Below are 22,361 nucleotides of genomic sequence, written 5' to 3' on the forward strand. Positions count from 1 at the left end.
GTCGCCCTCGCCCAACCCAACCGACAGGCTGGTGACGCAGCTCCCCGTACGTGCAGACAACGACCACATGGCCGCCGCATCCACGCTGATCGGTGACTGGTGAGATGGCAGACGTGAGCCCGTCACTGTCCTTCGTCGGAAATAAAATGAGTGGGTGGATGGGTCGGGCCCTTTGTTCTCCGATAAACTTGATTAACCAGCCCTAGGAAAAATGACTAGTGAACCTAAATTAATCTCACACCAGTGATTAGTGCTGATTAGAACATCGCTGTTCTTTTATGAACCTAGAATTCCTTTTTTTCACAGTTATGGTTAATCTATGCTGCTACTACATGGAAATCTCCGCAAACGCAACGCGCTTCTCTGCTCGCAGTTCCGCTTCTTCCCCAACCAAGCCAATTGCCACGCCCCCACGAGCCACGACGCGACGCGACCACCCCACGCCACGCACCGCACCCACCCAGAATAAACCAGCACGCGCCGCACCAACTGCCACCTCTCCCTGCCGCTGGGCCCAGAGTATGCCGTACCTGTAGGGCCCATACGTCGGTGACAAAGTACAACGTTCGCCTTTGCCTTTCGCCCCCAACGGCTGCTGCCGCTTTGTAAAAGCGACGTGGTACCTCTCACTCTCTCTCCTCTCAGTCGTCTGTACGGGTAGCTGCCTTCGCTTCGCTTCCATACCACTCCACTCCGCTGCTCCGCTCGCTCAGCCCCCTCGAGCGTGCAGCGCGGCGGCGATGCCGAGCTCGCGGCGGACCACGGGCCGCGGGGGCGCAGGCGGAGGCAGCGCGGGAGCGGGTGATGCAGGAGGCGGCGACGGCGACCGGGTGCCGCCGTTCATGGGCAACAACCGCGACCACAACCCGCGGGAGCTGCGCTCCTGGGCGCGCCGCACGGGGTTCCACCCCTCGGCCTTCTTCTCGGGGGAGTCCAACTCCTCCTTCGCCTCCTCCGCCGCGCCGCAGGCCCCGCCGCCGCCGCCGCCTCCCCCGGTCTCCTCGCGTCGCCCGCCGCCGGCACGGGAGCGGGAACCCGAACCGGACACGGAGGACGACCTTGTTCCCGCGCCGCCACTGGAATTAGAGCGCGGCGGGCCCGCCCCCGTCCGCGGACGCGGCGGACGCCCGCGCCGCCGCATCGACCTCCGCGGCGAGCTCGTGATCCCACCGGGCTTCGGCCGCGAGGAGGCGGAACCGGACGCGGGAAAGGGGCGCGCGCGCGGGGACGCCAGGAGGAGGAACTTCGGCGTCGAGATGGATCAGACGCCGGCCAATGCGGGCCGGAACGGGAACGGAGCGCTCGCGGACGCGGAGTCGAGGAAGAAGTCCGAGGAGGCGGAGGCGGACGCGAAGCGGAAGGCGGAGGAGGCCGAGGCGAGGAGGAAGAAGGAGGAGGAGGAGAGGGACGCCGAGCTGGCTGCGTACTACCAGGAACAGTGGGCGAACGAGGATGAGGGAGCTGCCGACGCTGCCGCGGCCGAGACGGCCCCGCTGTATGAGGCGTCGGGACTACGGTGCGGTGTAACCGATAACCCAGGGTGGGGTGAGTTCGCTGCTCTCAACCTTGTTTTGCTTCATATTCCTTATTCCATTCAGATGTACTAACATAATGCCGAACTGCAACCTGCATTTTGCGCACACGATTTTTTGTTGCTCTCGAGCCTCCATGATAGTGATGTTCTAAGAGTAATTAATAGTCCTCCTGATAGTGATAGCTTTCATACTTATACTTCAGTTCGTGTCCACTTATTTGCTACTCGTCCAAGTCAGTTTTTGTCAAAATAGTTGTCAATGTGTTTCCACTAGTGAGTAATGAAAAAAAAGGTTGAAAATGGAACGAGATCTGTAATGTGAGTTGACTAAAACTGGTCGTTTCTTGGAGCAATAATAGTTGAAAAGCATTTCTGAGTATAAGAAACCTGGAAAATCAATAAAGTTAGATGTCCATTCTGCTGTTTGGCTACACATAATGCATCCATTCTTTATTTCTTTTAGATTGTATCATGGATGCATCGCCACATATTGGCACTTCGATACTACTTGATTCGTGGAAATAGCTGTAGGTCTGTTGAAACATCGGAACGAGACAAACCATTTTATCGATCTGTTGATGACCCCTAAATATCAAAAGTCTGGAAAATAATCTCCCATCTTGGTGTTATCATACACATATTGACAGGATTTATATCTCATATTCCCGTATCATCATCTGCCATCTTGTGACTCCTAGTCCTAGGAAATAAAAGAACTAAGGTTAGAGCCTAGCGGTGTGGAGTCCTTTTACCTGTCATCCCATCCCTGCCTGATTTAAGGCCAGGGTCTAGGATTTAAAAACACATCTTAGGTTTGCTGATAACTTCACATCACTTTACTTTGGCGAAGGATGAAACAGAACATCACACTTTTGTAGGAGCAGTATGAGTTAGATCATTTGTTAATGTAGTGGTTGAGAGAACCCATTCCTTGTTGTCATGATCCCTCTTTGGCCTTGTTCGGTTGCACGGGCAGAGGGGATTGAGGGGGATTAAATCCCTTTCTATCTAATTTTGCATAGCAAGGGATTTAATCCCCTTTAATCCACTCCTAACCGAACAAGCCCTTATGAGGGAAAAGTTTGGTAGGAAGGCTTCCGTAGTTTATCAACTAAGGGAAAATAATTAGCCATATTTGATATGTGATTCTTTGACTTTTTGATTTGATGTCAATCCAATTATAACTGCTGTGATAACTATTGACATATTTTTCTTTTTCCAATTGCAGCACTACTAATATTTTATGGCATGCAACATTACTTGTCAATAGCTGGTTCACTTGTCTTTGGTCCTTTGATACTCGTACCTACAATGGGTGGTTCTGATGTATGAAGCTTTCCTTCTTTTCTTAATTGCACTTATTTACATTGAAAACCACCTCCAAATGATGAATTCCTTTAATGTGGCAGGAGGATACTGCAACAGTCATCTCCACCATGTTATTAGTCTCTGGTCTTACTACAATACTACATACTTTTTTGGGTTCTCGGCTTCCACTGATTCAAGGAAGCTCCTTTGTATATTTGGCTCCAGCGTTGGTAATTGCGAACTCCGAGGAGTTCAGAAATCTTAGTGACAATGTATGATTCATCCCAGACCCCATGTTACTTTACCTGCACCTTTTGTCCTGCATCATATGGGATTTCTGAGAGATTCAAATGGGGTGAAATCATGTAGTATGTCAAGGTCAACTTATTGTTGGATATAAACGCCAGTGCATTTAGGATCCAATTTGGGGTCTGTTTGAAAAGGGGAGATCCATCGGAGCTAAATCGCTTGGAGGATTCCTGGGGCAATCTCTTCTTTTTTAGGGCGTTTGGTTTGAGGAATGAGCTAGTCCATCATCTTCTCACTCCTCACTATTTTTGTTTGGTTTGTGGAATGGAATGAGTTGATCCATCACCACCTCATTCCTAATAGTTAGTTAGTACTAATATGAGGAATGGGGTCATCCCACCAAATTTGAGGAATGAACCCATGATACATCATCTCAATTTGGATATAGTGATTCCTTAAACCAAACATCCCCTTTGTGTACCAGGTGGTCAGATAATGGTGCAGAGTGCAGACAATGGAACTTGAGATAACTTTGGTGTCTGGCCTTAGAAGTTGATAGTAATTTCTTATAAACCTTGCAAATTGACATGATAGCTCTGAAGGAAGTAAACAAAAGAGCTCTTTCACAAAGTATACATGTGCTGTGAGCTAAATTAGTAAATTTTGACATATATTCCAAGCTCTTTTGTACCCATGAATGGAGTCAATTGGCGGTTGAATTTGCCTGCCCTCATCTATTGTCAGGGTGACACTCACCTCATGTGTATCCAGACTACCAAATACCCATGAACCACTGTCTCTCACAGAAGGGCATCAGTTTAGTGTTCATGTTTCCTGAACTTTTTTCATCTTTACTCCCTAAATCCCTAATGACCCTGGTTCTACTATAAGGATACAAAGGAGATCTGCTTTGACCTACATAGCAGCCAAGATCTTCATGTAACGATGTGTTGATGTTGATCCAATTCCCGTTGATATTTTCTTCGTAGTATGCGAGGTTATGTTCTGGAATGGCCTGAGCTTGCATTGAACTATGTTTAACATTCAGTCAAACCTGTCATCAGGATTTAGCATTGTAGGTTGTGGGAAAGCTTTCCACTTTTTTTAATACAAACATTACTCAGTTAACTTAAATGTGTTTCGTATGATATGCAGAAATTCAAGCACATAATGAGGGAACTACAGGGGGCTATACTTGTTGGTTCAGTGTTCCAGATAATATTAGGATACACTGGTCTTATGTCACTGTTTCTGAGGTATGTCCAGAAACACAAATGCAGAACTCTACAATCTAGAATACACCTCACAGAAACTGAATATGTTCAATGCCTGACTTTACAGGTTAATAAATCCAGTAGTGGTGGCACCAACTATTGCTGCAGTGGGTTTGGCATTTTTTAGTTATGGTTTCCCTCAGGCTGGCAGCTGTGTAGAAATCAGCATGCCCCTCATTCTGTTGGTTCTTCTGTGCACTTTGGTATATCCTTGCAGCTCTCTTTTGATGAACAAAACTTAATCGGATCTTGCCGTTTTGTCTCCTTGCCTGTGTTTTCTTAATACCTATTTGTATTTAAATCATTTTGACTGGTCATGTCCCCTCCCCCCCCCCCCCTTCTGACTTGTATCGCTCTATATCTTACTGACTAATGTACTTATCCATTTCAGTACATGAGAAAAATATCCTTGTTTGGCAACCATATCTTCCTTGTCTATGCGGTACTTCTCTAATCCTCTCCCTTTACACCCTTAGTGCGGGTAGCTGATTGTGTGCTGACTACACTGGGATGTATGTATTGGCAGGTGCCCCTCAGTGTTGCAATTGTATGGGCTTATGCATTCTTTCTAACTGCTGGTGGAGCATATAACTTCAAAGGCTGCAGCTCAAACATACCCAGTTCAAACATATTGTTGGATTCATGCAGAAGGCATTTAGAGACCATGAGGCGCTGCCGTACCGATGTTTCTACTGCGTGGAAAACTGCTGCCTGGGTGAGGGTTCCCTATCCGTTCCAATGGGGCCCTCCAACGTTCCATTTCAAGACGGTTATCATCATGATAATAGTTTCTCTGGTTGCTTCAGTTGATTCGGTGAGTAGTTTCTCTCAGCAGAACAGACACTAATCTGCAAGTGTAAAAAAATGCTTTGGATGCTTGATGGCTAGCGTGCCTTGACATGGTTGTGCATATGCAGCTTTCATCGTACCATGCGGCGTCACTGCTGGTAAATCTAAGCCCACCAACACGTGGAGTTGTCAGCAGAGCGATTGGGCTTGAAGGGGTTTCAACGTTTATTGCTGGAGTGTGGGGTACAGGTACAGGATCGACAACGTTAACAGAGAACATACACACCCTCGAAACAACCAAAATGGGCAGCAGGAGGGCTTTGCAGCTTGGGGCAGCCGTGTTAGTCATCTTCTCCTTCTTTGGTATGATGCGGCTTCTATACTGCAATTATGTCCCATCATTTTTTTATGAAGTGTGGACTTCCTAAAGCTGAGCTTCCTTGGCTGTAGGTAAAATCGGAGCTCTCCTAGCCTCTATACCTCTTGCCTTGGCCGCCTCTGTTCTGTGCTTCACCTGGGCGCTAATTGTCGCGCTTGGTTTGTCCACATTGCGATACACCCAAGCAGCAAGCTCCAGGAACATGATAATAGTTGGATTTACCCTGTTCATCTCCTTGTCGATACCCGCATACTTTCAGCAGTATGAACCCAGCTCCAACCTAATCTTGCCCAGCTATCTTCTTCCATATGCTGCAGCGTCAAGTGGGCCAGTTCACACAGCCAGCAGCGGGGTGAGCTCTGCTGTCTTCCTTACCCGTGCAGCTAGAATGTGTTCCCGTCAATCGAATTACTGACAGTCTAAATTGTCCTGCAGCTGAACTATGCAGTGAACGCGCTCCTATCCATCAACGTTGTGGTGGCTCTCCTTGTCGCGTTGATCCTTGACAACACAGTGCCAGGCAGCAAACAAGAGCGCGGTGTGTACATTTGGACAGATCCCAAATCCCTCGAGGTGGATCCTGCTACATTGGAACCCTACCGATTGCCGGAGAAGGTTTCGTGCTGGTTCAGGTGGGCAAAGTGTGTCGGCATCTGAAAGCTCTTAGGAGTGGCGGTGAAGATTCTATTTATTCCATTGGTACCTGCTATATATATACCCATGTAAAGTTATGGTCATGTTAGAGGGAACACGTTATACGAGCTATGCTATGTAATGTAAGTTTGTAGTAATACTACGTTCAAATAACAGTTAGAGATTATTCGTTTTGCTCTCAATCTACATGGATTGAGTGGGTTTTAATTAAAAAAGTCAAATTTTTTTATAATCTTTTTTCAATCTCATGGATAGGAATAATCGTACAATACCTTTCCAAGTTTCACATGAGCCGAATTCTATCAATCCGAGCTGTTACGTCTGTGTTGACGCTTGAGTTTGAGAACATGTTGCGTGGTTCAAGGATTAATGTCTCGAGAGCTGCAACAATTGATGTCAATTGCTGTGTATAGCAGACTACTAAGAGTTTATAGATATAATGCTCTTCCCTAGTTTTCATCATTTAATAAAAAAGTATAATAGTAAATTAAGCGTAACGAATCGAATCTCTCGTCTCCAGGCACAAACATCTTTGTGCAGTTCAAAGATTGCACACGACTAGGATACAATCTACGGGTACAACAATATCTCGACGATGCGCGAAGGTTGGGTTCAGTTGTTCGCCGGGGCTGGCTTGCTGTACGAGCATCCTTTCCTGTTACACACCGTGCGGAATGGGTAGTTCAGGTTGTTGCACTCTGGGCAGGTCCAGCTTCCTTCAGGGGCTTCCTTATTGCTGTTGTCCTTGCGAGATGAGCTCGTGTTACCTCCCTACGAGAGTAGAACAGTTGATTACATCAAAACAAAAAATTAAAAGGAAGCGATTTGCATATACTATTTTTTTTTTCAAATGCCTTGCTAAGGTCACAAGAAGTCATAATCATTTCGTCCAAAAAAAACTTTATTTATACTGTATATACGAAAATACAAAAAGGGAACACAGGACCATCTTATATAAAAATATGAACACATTAAAAGATCTGTCGTTCACAAAATACAAGATTACAAGTAGTATGGCTGTATTGACAGCAGTTCAAGGAAGGGGTAATCATGCTTACCGGAGTTGGCCTCGGGGCTCCACATTTCTTCATGTTGCAAGTGCTTCTGAAGGAAAAGTTAATGTTGTCGCATTTGGGACAGGTCCAGTCACCCTCAGAAAGTCCATCAGGGCCTAATTTTTTTAAAACAGCTAAGGAATCAGAAATGGGAACGAGAAAACTGGCAAAGGGGGAAGTGAACTGCAATAAATAAATATGAATGTATGATAAACATGGTTCTACTGCAAAGGAACAGGCTGATCATTTTTTTTACTTCATGCAATTTTCAACATAGTGGCCTGTGTACTGAACGATTAACTAATAAACCTACTTCTGGGCTAAGGATACCCAAAGGCTACAAATTAAATGATAATATGTTTCAGTTTCACCAAAGTGGTAAACTATTATCCACTCTCATTAGCTGACAATGCAAGCATAACCATACCATATGATCTATAAATATGCCAAAAAATGCTGCCAGTTCCAGACTGAGCTAATCAAATGATAGAAAAGGTACAAAACTTAACATTTTAAAGACAGTTAAATATCATACCATGACCATGAGTTCATCAAAATAATTGTTATACATCAGGGTCAAATCACTAATCAATGGCTGCCATTAAACTACAATGACCCTGATGAAACACAATACATGCAATCAAAAGTATAACGATGTGAAAAGGACATTATCACTTACCTCCACGGCGCTTTCGTGAAGCAATGTTGTCATTGTTTTCAGCTAATGCTCCACCAGACCATGGACTAGAAACCTATTAGACAAAACATGATCACAATCCCCCAATAAAAAAGACAATACAAGTTTATGGTTTTGCTGAAGACAAACCGGCATTGGAGAACCTCTAAACCCATAGCTATATCGGCCTAGCTCAGGTCCTGGGCCATATCCCATACCTACAACAATTACAATAAAATAAACCTAAGCCAATCAAGTTAATGTTGAATAGCTGTAATTATCAAGTGTGGAAGAAACACAGACCACTCATTGGCCCAGGTGGACCATATGAAGAGAAAAGACCGTATGAACCAGGAGGTCCTACTGGTGGACCATAGCCATATCGCATCCCAAGGTGTGGATATGGAGCACCATAGCTACCAGTTCCAAGCGGAATTGGAGGTGGGGCGCCACCACCTCCTCCGTAAAATAGAGGTGACCGGTCATATCCAGAAGCAGGAGGTCCTGACATCATTCTCTGCAAAACAAACATAAGTTAATAAAAGGACATCTCAATCAGTTGAATAGTTGATAACCCAGACATGATGCATAAACATATCCCTTTCACGTGGCTACCATGAAACACATCATTTTTTAAGCAATCAGTGTCATAAGTATTCATCATAACTCTTTGACTAGCAGATGGTAGCGGGTGCTCGTATAACATATATACAGTAGAAAATCTGTAGAAACTATGAATGAATAATAAAATACGTATGCACACGTAGTGTCCCAGGATGAAAAAGGAAGGGGAAACAACCAAACAAAGCCCCAGACCTCCAGTGTTTAACATATGTCCCATTTGACACTACACATCATTAATGGCATAACATGGGGATTGGGGAGGAAATCTATGACAACTTACTGGACTTGGACTCGGTGATGGACGGGGTGCACCACAGGCTCCACGGTTGCAAACATTTCTAAAACTGAAGTTGACATTACCACACTGAGGACAATTCCAGTCCCCCTCCCTTACAGACACTGAAAATAGTAGAACTTTTTCTTAACCAACAAGACTCAGGCAAAACAAGGCTGTAATTAGTTTCCCTTCAAAAGGGGTGGGAAAAGAAGACAGTATAATACATTTAACCCAGGGAGTTCAATGAATACATTATACATCCATGAACTCTGCACAAAGAAAGAAGCTATTTTATTGTGTCACATAGCTTTACAAAATCATCCTTCCGCCTTCACGTGACGGCCTCTCAAACTCCAGCAAGTACTTTAGACAGGCATAAGATTAACCACGAGTGTAACTAACAAGGTACTAATCAGAATCAAATTAGATAAAAGGCATGGTAGTATGAAATATCCCCTTATAGAACTAAAAATTGTTATCCATGAGGACTCGGATAGACTAAGGCCTTGTTCGGTTAATCCCGTTACCTATGGATTGGATGAGATTGGAAAAAATTAAGAAAGAGTTTGACTTAGTTGGAATTTAAACCCACCCAATCCCACTCAATCCATATGGATTGAGAGCTAACCGAACAAGCCCTAAAATGGTAACGACGACCCACTGCCACCATGAAGTGCCTAAAGCTAACAAAAAAACAACAACAATTCAGTAGAAGAGTGAAACATAGTCGATTTCCCCGAACTCATTGTCTCCTTACAAAGGAGACGAACTCCTTACAAAAGACTCTGGTGAACCTATGTCAGCTTTAGCGCACATTCTCCTAATGGCATCTATTAGAGCCGCTCCTGTCTCTCAATTATGCCTCAGCTGGCCTTGCGATTGATCAATCGCTAATTCCTAAACAAAAAAGAGCAAATCCTGCACGAGAAGATCTCCCGTTTGCAACTTGACTAAACCCTAACTCCCGGTCTAACAAGCGAGCGAACAACAGATCAGAGTGGGGAAGTGCCTCACCGTCGTTACGTGACCTTTTGGACAGCGCGCCTCGGTTCTCCACCTGCTGGGCAGCACCGAACTTACCCAAACAAATAGATCATAAACAGAAGGGGGGAAAACTTCAGAAGCCAAACCCTAGGCCGATGCCAGCGTCATAATCGATTTGAACAGGGAAAGGTACCTTGGCCGAAGCCATCGGCGAAGAGACGGAACACAGCAACGGCGGCGGCGGCGATAAAGGTGGAGGGCCGCTCCGCGAGAAATCGAGAGAGAAGGGGGCGTGTAAAATTATTATTTATTTATAATCATGAGGATGGGGATGGATTCGCTGCGCTGGCCACGCGCCGCGGTGTGGTGGCCGTGTGCCCATGAACATCCATGACAATGGGTAACCAAAACTCGGGTGCGGTGGGATGTTCTCTTTTGCTCAATACTCACTAACCGATAGAAAATTCTAATCATATGATATATGGTTTTGAATTAAGAGGCTCGTCTCTCTCATGCTCATGATATTGTCATTTATGTTAAATATTGTTGATTTTGTGATAAAATTATGTTGGATTCGATAAATTTGTCATGCTATCACAAAAATAATATATTTTTTAGTATCTTTATGGATTTTAGCATTTTGTATTTTGTAATTGCTTTTGCGATTTAAATGATCATGTCTATAATAATGTTAGTGGGTATAGTACCCGATGGAAATCTGTTACTCGTGGTAAGTATGGGTAAGTATGGGTATGACGTAATTTTATATCTATAATGGATAATGGATATAGATATGGAACACTTTTTCTAGTGAGTATGACTATAACTTTGTATGCTCATCTTACCTATTATCATCCCTGGGACAGTATGTCCAAACTGACGAAACCCATACTATCTACGTTTAGGATTTTAAAACAATTAAATTTAAAATTCTATATGTGTGAGAAATATATATTCCTATATTTTATTATTTTACCTTTTTTGTTTAATTTTGAAATTTAAGGGTTGCACGTGTATATATATACGTAGATAATTATGGAGGGCCTATTTGCTTTGCAAATTGTTAAGGATATCAATTCTCAATTTTTCATGTTTGATTCCTTAACAAATTTCTTTATGACTCAAAGGATACAATGTGGACTTAGACGGAGGCAACATAATAATCGAAAAAAATCAACACATCAAAGTAGGACGTTAGAAGAGTCGTTGGAAATCTATCAAAATCATACAAGAGTCTAGGTACAAGATGAAAGAATCACAAACGATTAACATGAAGGAACGAAAAAAACATGATGTAAAGTACATCGGAGGTGATACATCGGATATTGCTCCAAACAAGAGCAGTGCTTGTACTGAAGAATGGACCGGAAACTGACTATACAGGACACACAAACATGTACACCGAACACCACGTGGGATAGGGCACCCAATAAGGTCTGCAATGTGTACGCGTGATTTTACAATGCACCGAATGTGTCAGGTAGCACACCGAACCCCGCATCAGACATGGTACTCAAAGAGGTTGCAAATGCAATCAAGCCAGGTTATACTCATCGAACATGCTTGGTGTCGCACTGGTGTTAGCACCGAATACCCTAAGCTCAACGGTCGACAATAGCTAGTTGTGTGGAACTCATCTGACATGTATGGTGCTATGCAGAAAAGTCTACCTTGTTACAATAGTCATTTTGGATATGGAAGACTATAAATACCATCACAACCAGTCATTTCTAAAGTGTGGGAGATGAGAAACATAGAAATTTAGTTGAGACTTCAATCATATAGCTCTAGACACCCAAGTGCTCAAAGAATCACTCGGTGATTAGTGTAGATGCTTTTGTGAATTGATTAGGTTAGTTATACCTCTATTGTAGCGCTTGTTTTAGGATATCCCTAGTGGTTAGAAGTGAGGTTAGACACCCGCAAATCCTTAGTGCATGTGTGCATAGTTGTATTATCTTGAGAGTGGTTGTATCTTACAAGATCACACCTATTGTATTATCCTGAGAATTATCTTGCACATAAAATGGCTAGACCGAAAAAAGCTAAGAAATATCATTATGTTGATCATCATGCTTATATCTACAAGAATGAGGCATCTAGCTCTAGGCATTCTACTTCTCATGACAAAACTACTAAAATGCCTAAGAAAAAGATTGATGATGCATCTCATGAGCCTAGGTGTCTTTCAAGACTTTTTGATGCATCTTTTGTGCTAACTAACAAATCAGGCAAAATAGTTGTCAAATATGTTGGAGACATGCACAAGAGTCCAAAGTCTTGTGTCTGGGTGTCCAAGGTGCTTGCTTCTAATGTGAAAGGACCCAAGATCGTTTGAGTACCTAAGGACAAGGCCTAAATCTTTGTTGTGGGTTTATGCATCTGGAGGGACAAGTTGGATAATTGACAGCGGGTGCACAAACCATATGACAGGAGAGAAGAAGAGGTTCTCCTCATATGATAAAAATGATGAGACTAATGGCTATCAAGTAGAGCAAGTTGATCTTGATGAGTTAGATGAGCAGGAGGCCCCATGCATCGCATTAAGAAATATGTCCATTCGAGACGTGTGCCCACAAGTTCCTGATGAGCCTACACCAACACAAGATCAATCTTCATCCTCTATGCAATCATCTACACCAACACAAGATGAGGAACAAGCTCTGGAAGTTGAAGATCAAATTGAAGACAATGAGCCACCTCAAGACGAGGGCATTGATCAAGGGGAGATGAAGTTGAGCAAGAAAAGGAGGATGAGCAAGAGATCTGAAAGGAACACGATGCCCAAGAGGGGGGGTGAATTGGGCTTTTCTAAAAATCAACACTAATTAAAACCTAAGCAAGAGCTAAGCAAGAGCCCAACTTCACCGCAACAACTAGCACTAAGAATATGATACTTGAAATGGAACAATGCTAAGACAATACTTCAAATACTTGCTAAACAAATACACAATGTAAAGTGCTTGAATTAAGTGCGGAATGTAAAGCAAGGTTTAGAAGACTCCTCCAATTTTTCCCGAGGTATCGAAGAGTCGGCACTCTCCACTAGTCCTCGTTGGAGCACCCGCGCAAGGGTATCGCTCCCCTTGGTCCTCGCAAGAACCAAGTGCTCACTACGAGATGATCCTTTGCCACTCCGGCACGGTGGATCCCTCGAGACCGCTTACAAACTTGAGTCGGGTCACCAACAAGATCTTCACGGTGATCACCGAGCTCCCAACGCCACCAAGTCGTCTAGGTGATGCCGATCACCAAGAGTAACAAGCCGTAGACTTTCGCTTGACCAAGAGAAGCCTAATGCAAGTGGTGTGTGCTCTAGGTGGCTCTCGCTAGCGCTAATGAGGAACAAACGCGGATTAAGATTCTCTAATCTCCTCACTAGGCTTTTGGTGCTTGCAATGCTCTAGCAATGTGCTGGAATAAATGTGGAGTGCAAGACATTGAATATGGTGGCTGGAAGGGGTATAAATAGCCCTCACCCACCAACTAGCCGTTACAGGCATCTTACTGCGCAATGGCGCACCGGACAGTCCGGTGCGCCACCGGTGCGCCAACGGTCGTTTCCAACGGCTAGTTCTGACAGTTAGCCGTTGGACTCATGGCACACCGGACAGTGAACAGTCACTGTCCGGTGCGCCACTAAAATTCCTTTCTGAAACAGGTGCTCTCGGGTTTCTGCGAAGGGAAGGCCTCTTCCCTGGGCCAGCCTGGCCCCACCTGGCACAGGGTGCACCGGACAGTCCGGTGCACACCGGACAGCCCGGTGCCCCAGGGCCAGAAACCCTAACTCTTGTTTTTCAGCTGTTTTTCAAATCGGTTTTCGTTCTAACTTGTGGGTGAGTTCTAGAGTGACACCTAGCACTGTATGTGAGTGTGATTGTGCACCAACACTACACTAGAACTCTCTTGGTCAAACTACTCATCGACAACCCCTCTTTATAGTACGGCTAAAAGAGAATAAAAGACCTAACTAAATCACGAGTGTCCACATCTCCTTGACACTCGTACTCCGTAGTCCTTCACCTTTTGTTTCGTCGTTTTAGCCGTCGCTTCAAGTTCTTATCTCTGGGATTGTTTTCACCGTTGTAGTACTTCTACCTGTAATGCGACCTAACTTACCATTTGTCTCTGCAAAACATACGTTAGTCACATATAATATTACGTTGTCATTAATCACTAAAACCAACCAGGGGCCTAGATGCTTTCAAGATCCAAGACCAAACACCACCTCACCCTAGAGTCCATCAAGCAATTCAGTGAGACCACCCCATCAACTCCATTTTCGGTGACATTCAAAAGGGGGTAATGAAAGGGAAATAGGGTTAACCTTTTCCCAGTATTAATTTTGGTGGTTGAATGCCCAACACAAATATTGGACTAACTAGTTTGCTCTAGATTATATATTCTACAGGTGCATAAAGGTTCAACACAAACTAGTAAAAGATTGAAGGTAGGGATCAAATTCAAAGGAGCAAACAAACCGAGTGTGCTCTGGTCTGGCGCACCGGATAGTGTCCGGTGCACCAGGACCGTACAGAGTCCAAATGGCCACTCCCGAGTTTCTTCTGGTGCTCTCCGCTATAATTCACCGGACTGTCCGGTGCACCAGTGCAGTAATGGCTATCCAGCGCAACGGTTGACTGCAACAGCTCCTGACGAGCGCTACAGTGTGCAACAGTACGCGGCAGAGTCAGAGTGCACCAGACACTGAACAGTGCCTGTCCGGTGTGACACCGGACTGTTCGGTGCCACTAGAAGACAAAGCCTCCAACAGTCGACTACTCCCGAACCCTAACGGTTGGGTGACGTGGCTGGCACACCGGACAGTGTCTGGTGGTGCAGCGGACTGTCCGGTGCGCCCATTGACAGCAGCCACCCCCAACCACCACCACTTCAAGCATCCAAGTTTTCTGAGTTTCTCATTCAATACAAGAGCTAGTGCATTCACTCCTTGATAGGAACGGGGGTGCCCGATCTTCCGTCAGGTGAAGATAACTATCGATTTGGTGGAGTTGTCACACAGACAATCCGGCTTCCAATCAACATGACTAGAACCCCGCAATCACAGCACCACTTCTCCTCTGGTTATCAACCATGCACTGCGCGATTGACCTCGCCATGAGGGCTAATTCCTGCCTGAGAATCGAAGACACAAGCAAGAACAAGAAAGAACACAATCTATAATATTGCGGATGAATGATTAAGCTCACAAGTTGGGGTCTCACAAACCGATCTACGGCGACTGTTCTTGACAGATCTAAACTTAAGCAAAACCCAAACCTAATGTAACGGCGGCTGCTGAATAAATAGAGTATTAGGGCATGCGTGACCCTGGACTCGCCCCTAATGGGCTCCGATGCGATACACGGTCCAACGGCCCAACAGACGGTGTCGCAGCACCAAAACAGAATCTGAACTCTGACTTGTTTCGACGATTCCCGTTGACTCCGGACGAATTTTAGGGTGTAACCAGTTGGGTTGGTTAGATAATCTCCTTATCTTTCTAACCATATCAAGTCCATCGCAATCGGAGTCCGGATGCATCTTAGGCGTCCATTTTAGTGCAGACTGGTCCTGGAACCCGAGATGGAGTCGCAGCCAAGTCGGACTTGATCTCCTTCCTGTTGTGGCGCCCTTGCTCCTCCTCCTCAACATCTAGGCCTTTCCCAAGTCCTTGTTGGTCCTCTATAAGGTTCCTAATCATCAAAACATCTGTAACACCCGGGTTTTAGGGGTCCAAAGCCCGGGCGTAAACATAATCACCAGGTGTGCTGGGACAAAGTCTCACACATATGATGAATCATGGCACAGGATCGAATGTCACATCTTTACTAAATAATAGGAGTTCTATACAAAATAATTAAATAATTACATCATATGAGGAAACGATCCAGCAACCCAAAGTTGACTGGGAGACGACGGCCTAGACCACTCACGATCTCATCACAGCATCCTCCACGCGCCTCATCCTGCGGTACCTGTTCTTGACCTGTGGGGGGGTGTGAGACAGCAAGAGTGAGCTCACATACGTTCATCGCTCAACAAGTTGTGGGGAATAATGTGCATGAACTCGCCAAAGGTGGGAGCTCATGTGAAGTGTAAGGCTTACCAAAGAGGATGGTTAGAGCTGAGCATTGCTTTTAAAGTTGGTCAAAATTTTATTAGCAATTACTAAGTATAAGTAAATACCAACCCAATTAAGTAGTAGAACAAAAGTAACAAACTCACCTGCGATGCAATGCATATGACAAATTGAGTTTAAGTTCCATAATTTAATCATGTGAGTGTCCGAGCCGCTCATGACCGTGAGCACGGCTAGTATACCAGTTTTACACTCTGCAGAGGTGGCGCATCTTTACCCACAAGTCATGTTACCCATCTGCCAAGGGATCGCGACTTCCCATACACCTCTACCGAGGAGGCGAGGCAGGGTAACACTACGAGGCCTTTACAAAGTTCCACTAGCTTCAGAAAACCCGCTACAGTTTATAGGAAGCTCCAATGCAGGAATCCCTTGCAGGACCGCCATCGCAGCAAAATCCTCCCGAGGGCCTCCCTACACTGACCACTCCCCTACTGCCCTTGCCCCTTTCGGGTAAGGTAGTCTTCCACTAGCTTTCCTAATTAATCGGCCAAGGGCGTCCCATTAAACCCTTGTGGTAGCACTGTTTTCCCGGGTGGTTCTCCATGTTCCAATTAACATAATGATCTTATCATGAACAGTAAATAACAACGGATAAAAGTATAATCATGAATAATGTATCTTCATACCCAAAACCACATAAAGCACTAGCAAGTACTACCCAAAAAGTTCAGTGGTAAACAAGGTATAAAGATAATCAAACTAGGGTAACCTATTGGGTCCCATCAAAATTAACCTATGCAGATCATTATGATTAATTAGAACATGAGTGGGTAAAAAGAAGTGATCAAGGGCACAACTTGCCTGGGACTTGAGATTCCAGTTACCAGGATGATTCTTCAGATGACACGTGTCCTCACTGCTAAACGTAGCAATACAGACAAACATGGTATAGGCAAAATTAACATCACACCAAACATAAGAATACATTGCATAATAATAATCTACGCGTCGCTACGAGATTGTGGGAACAAGAACCACTAAATTCGGAGCTACAATTATTAAGTTATGGTTTTCCGAAGATCTACGTGGTTAAATATAGAATAGAGTAAGTGCAACATTTTAACCTATATTTCATGACAAAACAAAGTTACCATATGATAATAATTATTATTTTGAGATTAATGCGACTAGAATGGATCAAAACGGAGTTACGGTTATTGGGTTATGAATTTCTGAAGTTATTGAGTACTTAGAACAGATTAATTTGAATGAACAATTTTAATTCAAGTTTCATGGCTACACAATGTTACTAGTTGATAGACAATATTGAAACAAAATTAATGCCACTGGAAGGAACTAAAAAGGATTTAATATGACTCTTCTATGAATTTATTAAGTTTATGTATTAATAAGTATTTCCCAAATTGTTTTTATTATTATATTGGTTCACTGGACCGAGCGTCAAATTCCAGAAAGCACGGGGGCTAACATAGAAATGTTCCCTAGACTCATAGAAACCCGAGGGTGGACCGCGGGTTGAATCCGAGAAAAACCAGGGGTTCTTTAGCAAAGTGCACCCGCGAAGGGGTAACACGGATCTAGTGCCGTTGGATCAAAAACAGACCGTCCAGATTAGGTTGCTCTAGCATCGAAACGGTATGCAGCAGAGACCCTTGGATCTAAAATCAAGGGCACAGATTTAATGAAGCCGAGATCTACTCACAGCCATCTGATCTGAGATCTACGTTCCTGATTTGTTTCCCCCGAAGCGGTCAACTAAAATCGATCTGGGCCGCCCGATTACTAATCCACGGCTATCGCAACCCCCTCACCAACACTAGGGCACGGCGGCGCCCTGCGCCCACGCGGTGGTAGCGCGCCGGCGAGACACCAATCGGCCACCCCAGAGCGCCGAAGTCAAATTGGTCAGAGCTAAAGCGAAGAGAGTAGGAAGGAGAAGGTACTAGGCAGATCATTACCTTAGATCGAGTAGTGGTGAGCACTGGCCACGACGAGGGGCGGATGCGCGGCGGCGCAGGAGCGACAGCGAGGAATCGGCGGCGCTCAGGTGCTCCTCCATGCCAGGCGGGGCTCCCAACGACTCGGTGCAGCCCCGAATTGGTGGATGGAGGGAAGGGGGTCGCGGAGCTTCGGCTTTTATGCACCACGGTGAAGTCCGGGCGGAATCAGGAAGATGGAGCGGAGGTTGTTGGCGATGAACTCGCACCAACAGAGCCATGGTGGCGGCGCTCAATTTTTCCCCCCGGACAAGGCGGACCGATCCAATCCGGTAGAGGGTCCTAAACGATGGCGAAGATGCCCCTTCCCGGCGACGGCCACCACGCATCTCCCCTGCCTCGCACAGCGCGCGCGGCAAGGATACAACCTGCGCCGATTTGGCTTATCCATAGAGGGACGACGTTGCTCAAGCTTTATACTCCTCTATCCGCTATTGACGTCCGAGCTCGACCCCAACAACCCCGAAGCGACGGCGGCGGCTTCGCTCTGGTTTGTTACGCAGGTGGGAGAAGAAATAGCTAACGCCCGGGACCCATCAGACAGCGAGAGCAAGAGAGCAGCAGAGGGAGCGACTGACGAGAGGGCCCCACCCGTCGGCGCGGATGCGACTTGGGCTGGCGTTAGGTACCTGGGCCACGCGAGAATCCCCCCCGATGGGCCGCATACGTGGGATCGGGCCCATTACGCCAATCCCCCCTTTTCTTTTATCCTTTTATTTTCTGTTTTTGTTCTCCCTTTTTATTTTCCAAATCTAAAACTTGAATTAAGATTTCTCCACAAGATTTGTGCTCAAATTAATTATTCTATTTGAATACATCAATTTGGGGTCAATTTATTTATTTATGTATTTATTTTGGTGTTTCATAATATTCCTTTCTCCTTTCTAAATTCCAAAACCTCCTTTTATCTTCTAAATTCTATTTTGGGAAGTTGATATATTTCTTCTTCAAATTATTTTATGTTGTCACAAAATGCACACAAAATAAACATCCAGCATGATGCATAGTTTAGTGGTACAACTTTTTATTAGTTACTTGTCTTTAAATATGCTATTCATATGTGATGATTAGTAGATACAAAGTGCACATATACCTAAAGGAGATAACTTTTCCCTTTTATATATGATCTTTTACAAATTGGGTATTACAAATCCTACCCCCCTTAGAAATAATCTCGTCCTCGAGATTTGTAAGAAAAGGGATATAATAGGTTTGGTCTAGAATTTTAGTTTCTCATTTGGTTTTGGGAATCAAAGTTTTGTTCAAGTTTTTTTTAACAGTTAGTAGATGATATGAATATTGTATGTCTAGATATTCATTAGGTCAGGTACGGTTATGGCAAGTAGAGGTTGTGGCAAGGGTATAATAAGGAAAGACTTCATCCTAAACTATGGATCTTGATTCCGCTGGCGATTCAACTTGATCTTTGAAGTCTTGAGTTGATGCTTATCCTTCTTTGACATGGTTGGTCTTCTTTGGCCTTTATTTCTTGGAGTTGTCATCCGAGTTAAGGACATATGGCTAGGACATATGTGAGTAGGATGGATTGTATGGTGTAGGTAGGTTAGAATCTCTTGCTAGGTTAAAATTGTGGGGTTATGCAACTATTGGATGGTTAAGGTAGTTGCATATGGCCAAGTCGATCTGTCATTCTTAATTTAGTGCAGGGTGAACTAAGTTAAGACCCGTTCTATAGCAGTAGAGTCTAATCTATTTCATCAGTATTATCTAACATGTTTGATAAGTCACTTTAGATTAGATCAGATCTAGGTTAGATTGGTGTGACTAGTTTGACTAGATAAGATCTTATTTATTTTAGGCTAGATCATGGTTGTTACACTAGCGTGGGATAAATATGCTTATTGGGGTAAGATGAATCCATAAGGATAAGGTAGAATCTTTTGAGGTCAGATAGATCTATTAGGATAAGATAAATCTTTTCAAGATAAGATGAGAATCTATTTTTTTAGGATAAGATGGATCTATGAGTGTAAGATAGACTTTTTCAAGATAAGATGGATTTTGCTAGGCTAGATTCTTTGATGAGGGATAACCTAGTTCATTTAGATATTTTTATAACCGTTTTTTTTCTATATGTATATGCAGATGTGATTGTGGACATTACTCCACAACTAATCACACTCAATCAAAGATCCAAATCAAACAAGTATCATAAGAACAAACATTCAAGCATACAAATACCTATAAAAATAGTTTTGTTTTTGTTCCTAAGAGTAGGTCTCCTATTCCTAAAGTCACTTTAGGCACCGGATTTCAAAGTGTGAAATCCACATTTGTCTTTAGAATGAAAAGGTAAGAATAATCAGAGTGAAGCGGAAACAGATGAGAAAGATTAAGAGAAGTTTAGAAAAGAATCAGAGTAGCAAAGGTAAGCAGATAATGGTTGTCCAGTTCTATCTAGGTTTCGTCCTACAGTCAACATTCCTCTGATACCACTTCTGTAACACCCGGGTTTTAGGGGTCCAAAGCCCGGGCGTAAACATAATCACCAGGTGTGCTGGGACAAAGTCTCACACATATGATGAATCATGGCACAGGATCGAATGTCACATCTTTACTAAATAATAGGAGTTCTATACAAAATAATTAAATAATTACATCATATGAGGAAACGATCCAGCAACCCAAAGTTGACTGGGAGACGACGGCCTAGACCACTCACGATCTCATCACAGCATCCTCCACGCGCCTCATCCTGCGGTACCTGTTCTTGACCTGTGGGGGGGTGTGAGACAGCAAGAGTGAGCTCACATACGTTCATCGCTCAACAAGTTGTGGGGAATAATGTGCATGAACTCGCCAAAGGTGGGAGCTCATGTGAAGTGTAAGGCTTACCAAAGAGGATGGTTAGAGCTGAGCATTGCTTTTAAAGTTGGTCAAAATTTTATTAGCAATTACTAAGTATAAGTAAATACCAACCCAATTAAGTAGTAGAACAAAAGTAACAAACTCACCTGCGATGCAATGCATATGACAAATTGAGTTTAAGTTCCATAATTTAATCATGTGAGTGTCCGAGCCGCTCATGACCGTGAGCACGGCTAGTATACCAGTTTTACACTCTGCAGAGGTGGCGCATCTTTACCCACAAGTCATGTTACCCATCTGCCAAGGGATCGCGACTTCCCATACACCTCTACCGAGGAGGCGAGGCAGGGTAACACTACGAGGCCTTTACAAAGTTCCACTAGCTTCAGAAAACCCGCTACAGTTTATAGGAAGCTCCAATGCAGGAATCCCTTGCAGGACCGCCATCGCAGCAAAATCCTCCCGAGGGCCTCCCTACACTGACCACTCCCCTACTGCCCTTGCCCCTTTCGGGTAAGGTAGTCTTCCACTAGCTTTCCTAATTAATCAGCCAAGGGCGTCCCATTAAACCCTTGTGGTAGCACTGTTTTCCCGGGTGGTTCTCCATGTTCCAATTAACATAATGATCTTATCATGAACAGTAAATAACAACGGATAAAAGTATAATCATGAATAATGTATCTTCATACCCAAAACCACATAAAGCACTAGCAAGTACTACCCAAAAAGTTCAGTGGTAAACAAGGTATAAAGATAATCAAACTAGGGTAACCTATTGGGTCCCATCAAAATTAACCTATGCAGATCATTATGATTAATTAGAACATGAGTGGGTAAAAAGAAGTGATCAAGGGCACAACTTGCCTGGGACTTGAGATTCCAGTTACCAGGATGATTCTTCAGATGACACGTGTCCTCACTGCTAAACGTAGCAATACAGACAAACATGGTATAGGCAAAATTAACATCACACCAAACATAAGAATACATTGCATAATAATAATCTACGCGTCGCTACGAGATTGTGGGAACAAGAACCACTAAATTCGGAGCTACAATTATTAAGTTATGGTTTTCCGAAGATCTACGTGGTTAAATATAGAATAGAGTAAGTGCAACATTTTAACCTATATTTCATGACAAAACAAAGTTACCATATGATAATAATTATTATTTTGAGATTAATGCGACTAGAATGGATCAAAACGGAGTTACGGTTATTGGGTTATGAATTTCTGAAGTTATTGAGTACTTAGAACAGATTAATTTGAATGAACAATTTTAATTCAAGTTTCATGGCTACACAATGTTACTAGTTGATAGACAATATTGAAACAAAATTAATGCCACTGGAAGGAACTAAAAAGGATTTAATATGACTCTTCTATGAATTTATTAAGTTTATGTATTAATAAGTATTTCCCAAATTGTTTTTATTATTATATTGGTTCACTGGACCGAGCGTCAAATTCCAGAAAGCACGGGGGCTAACATAGAAATGTTCCCTAGACTCATAGAAACCCGAGGGTGGACCGCGGGTTGAATCCGAGAAAAACCAGGGGTTCTTTAGCAAAGTGCACCCGCGAAGGGGTAACACGGATCTAGTGCCGTTGGATCAAAAACAGA

The 22,361-nt window shown here is 44.0% G+C and overlaps 2 protein-coding genes across 2 annotated transcripts; one reads left to right on the plus strand and one right to left on the minus strand.

Moving 5' to 3' along the window:
• The first annotated feature begins 651 nt into the window (after positions 1–651).
• Positions 652–6,417, plus strand: LOC100383449 (uncharacterized). Its single transcript, NM_001397523.1, has 10 exons — positions 652–1,545; positions 2,763–2,860; positions 2,944–3,114; positions 4,247–4,347; positions 4,433–4,568; positions 4,757–4,807; positions 4,892–5,179; positions 5,283–5,517; positions 5,605–5,885; positions 5,969–6,417. The coding sequence occupies exons 1-10, from the start codon at positions 741–743 to the stop codon at positions 6,188–6,190; spliced, it is 2,388 nt and encodes a 795-aa protein (NP_001384452.1). The 5' UTR covers positions 652–740; the 3' UTR covers positions 6,191–6,417.
• Positions 6,418–6,614: 197 nt separating this feature from the next.
• Positions 6,615–10,085, minus strand: LOC100281984 (Zn-finger, RanBP-type, containing protein). The gene is given in 8 exon segments (NM_001154900.1): positions 6,615–6,958; positions 7,246–7,358; positions 7,922–7,994; positions 8,069–8,136; positions 8,222–8,435; positions 8,823–8,941; positions 9,834–9,894; positions 9,997–10,085. Coding segments are annotated over 8 exon segments (822 nt in total). The 5' UTR covers positions 10,012–10,085; the 3' UTR covers positions 6,615–6,799.
• Positions 10,086–22,361: the final 12,276 nt, after the last annotated feature.

This window comes from Zea mays, chromosome 7 (genome assembly GCF_902167145.1).
Source record: "Zea mays cultivar B73 chromosome 7, Zm-B73-REFERENCE-NAM-5.0, whole genome shotgun sequence".
Classification (NCBI taxonomy): Eukaryota; Viridiplantae; Streptophyta; class Magnoliopsida; order Poales; family Poaceae; genus Zea; species Zea mays.

What these genes read in the sequence shown, in the direction of transcription:
- LOC100383449 (NM_001397523.1), top strand. Translation starts at nt 741, where the DNA reads ATGCCGAGCTCGCGGCGGACCACGGGCCGCGGGGGCGCAGGCGGAGGC. An exon ending in ATATCTTCCTTGTCTATGCG is followed by an intron (nt 4,808 to 4,891) that starts GTACTTCTCTAA and finishes ATGTATTGGCAG; the next exon opens with GTGCCCCTCAGTGTTGCAAT. An exon ending in TGGTTGCTTCAGTTGATTCG is followed by an intron (nt 5,180 to 5,282) that starts GTGAGTAGTTTC and finishes GTGCATATGCAG; the next exon opens with CTTTCATCGTACCATGCGGC.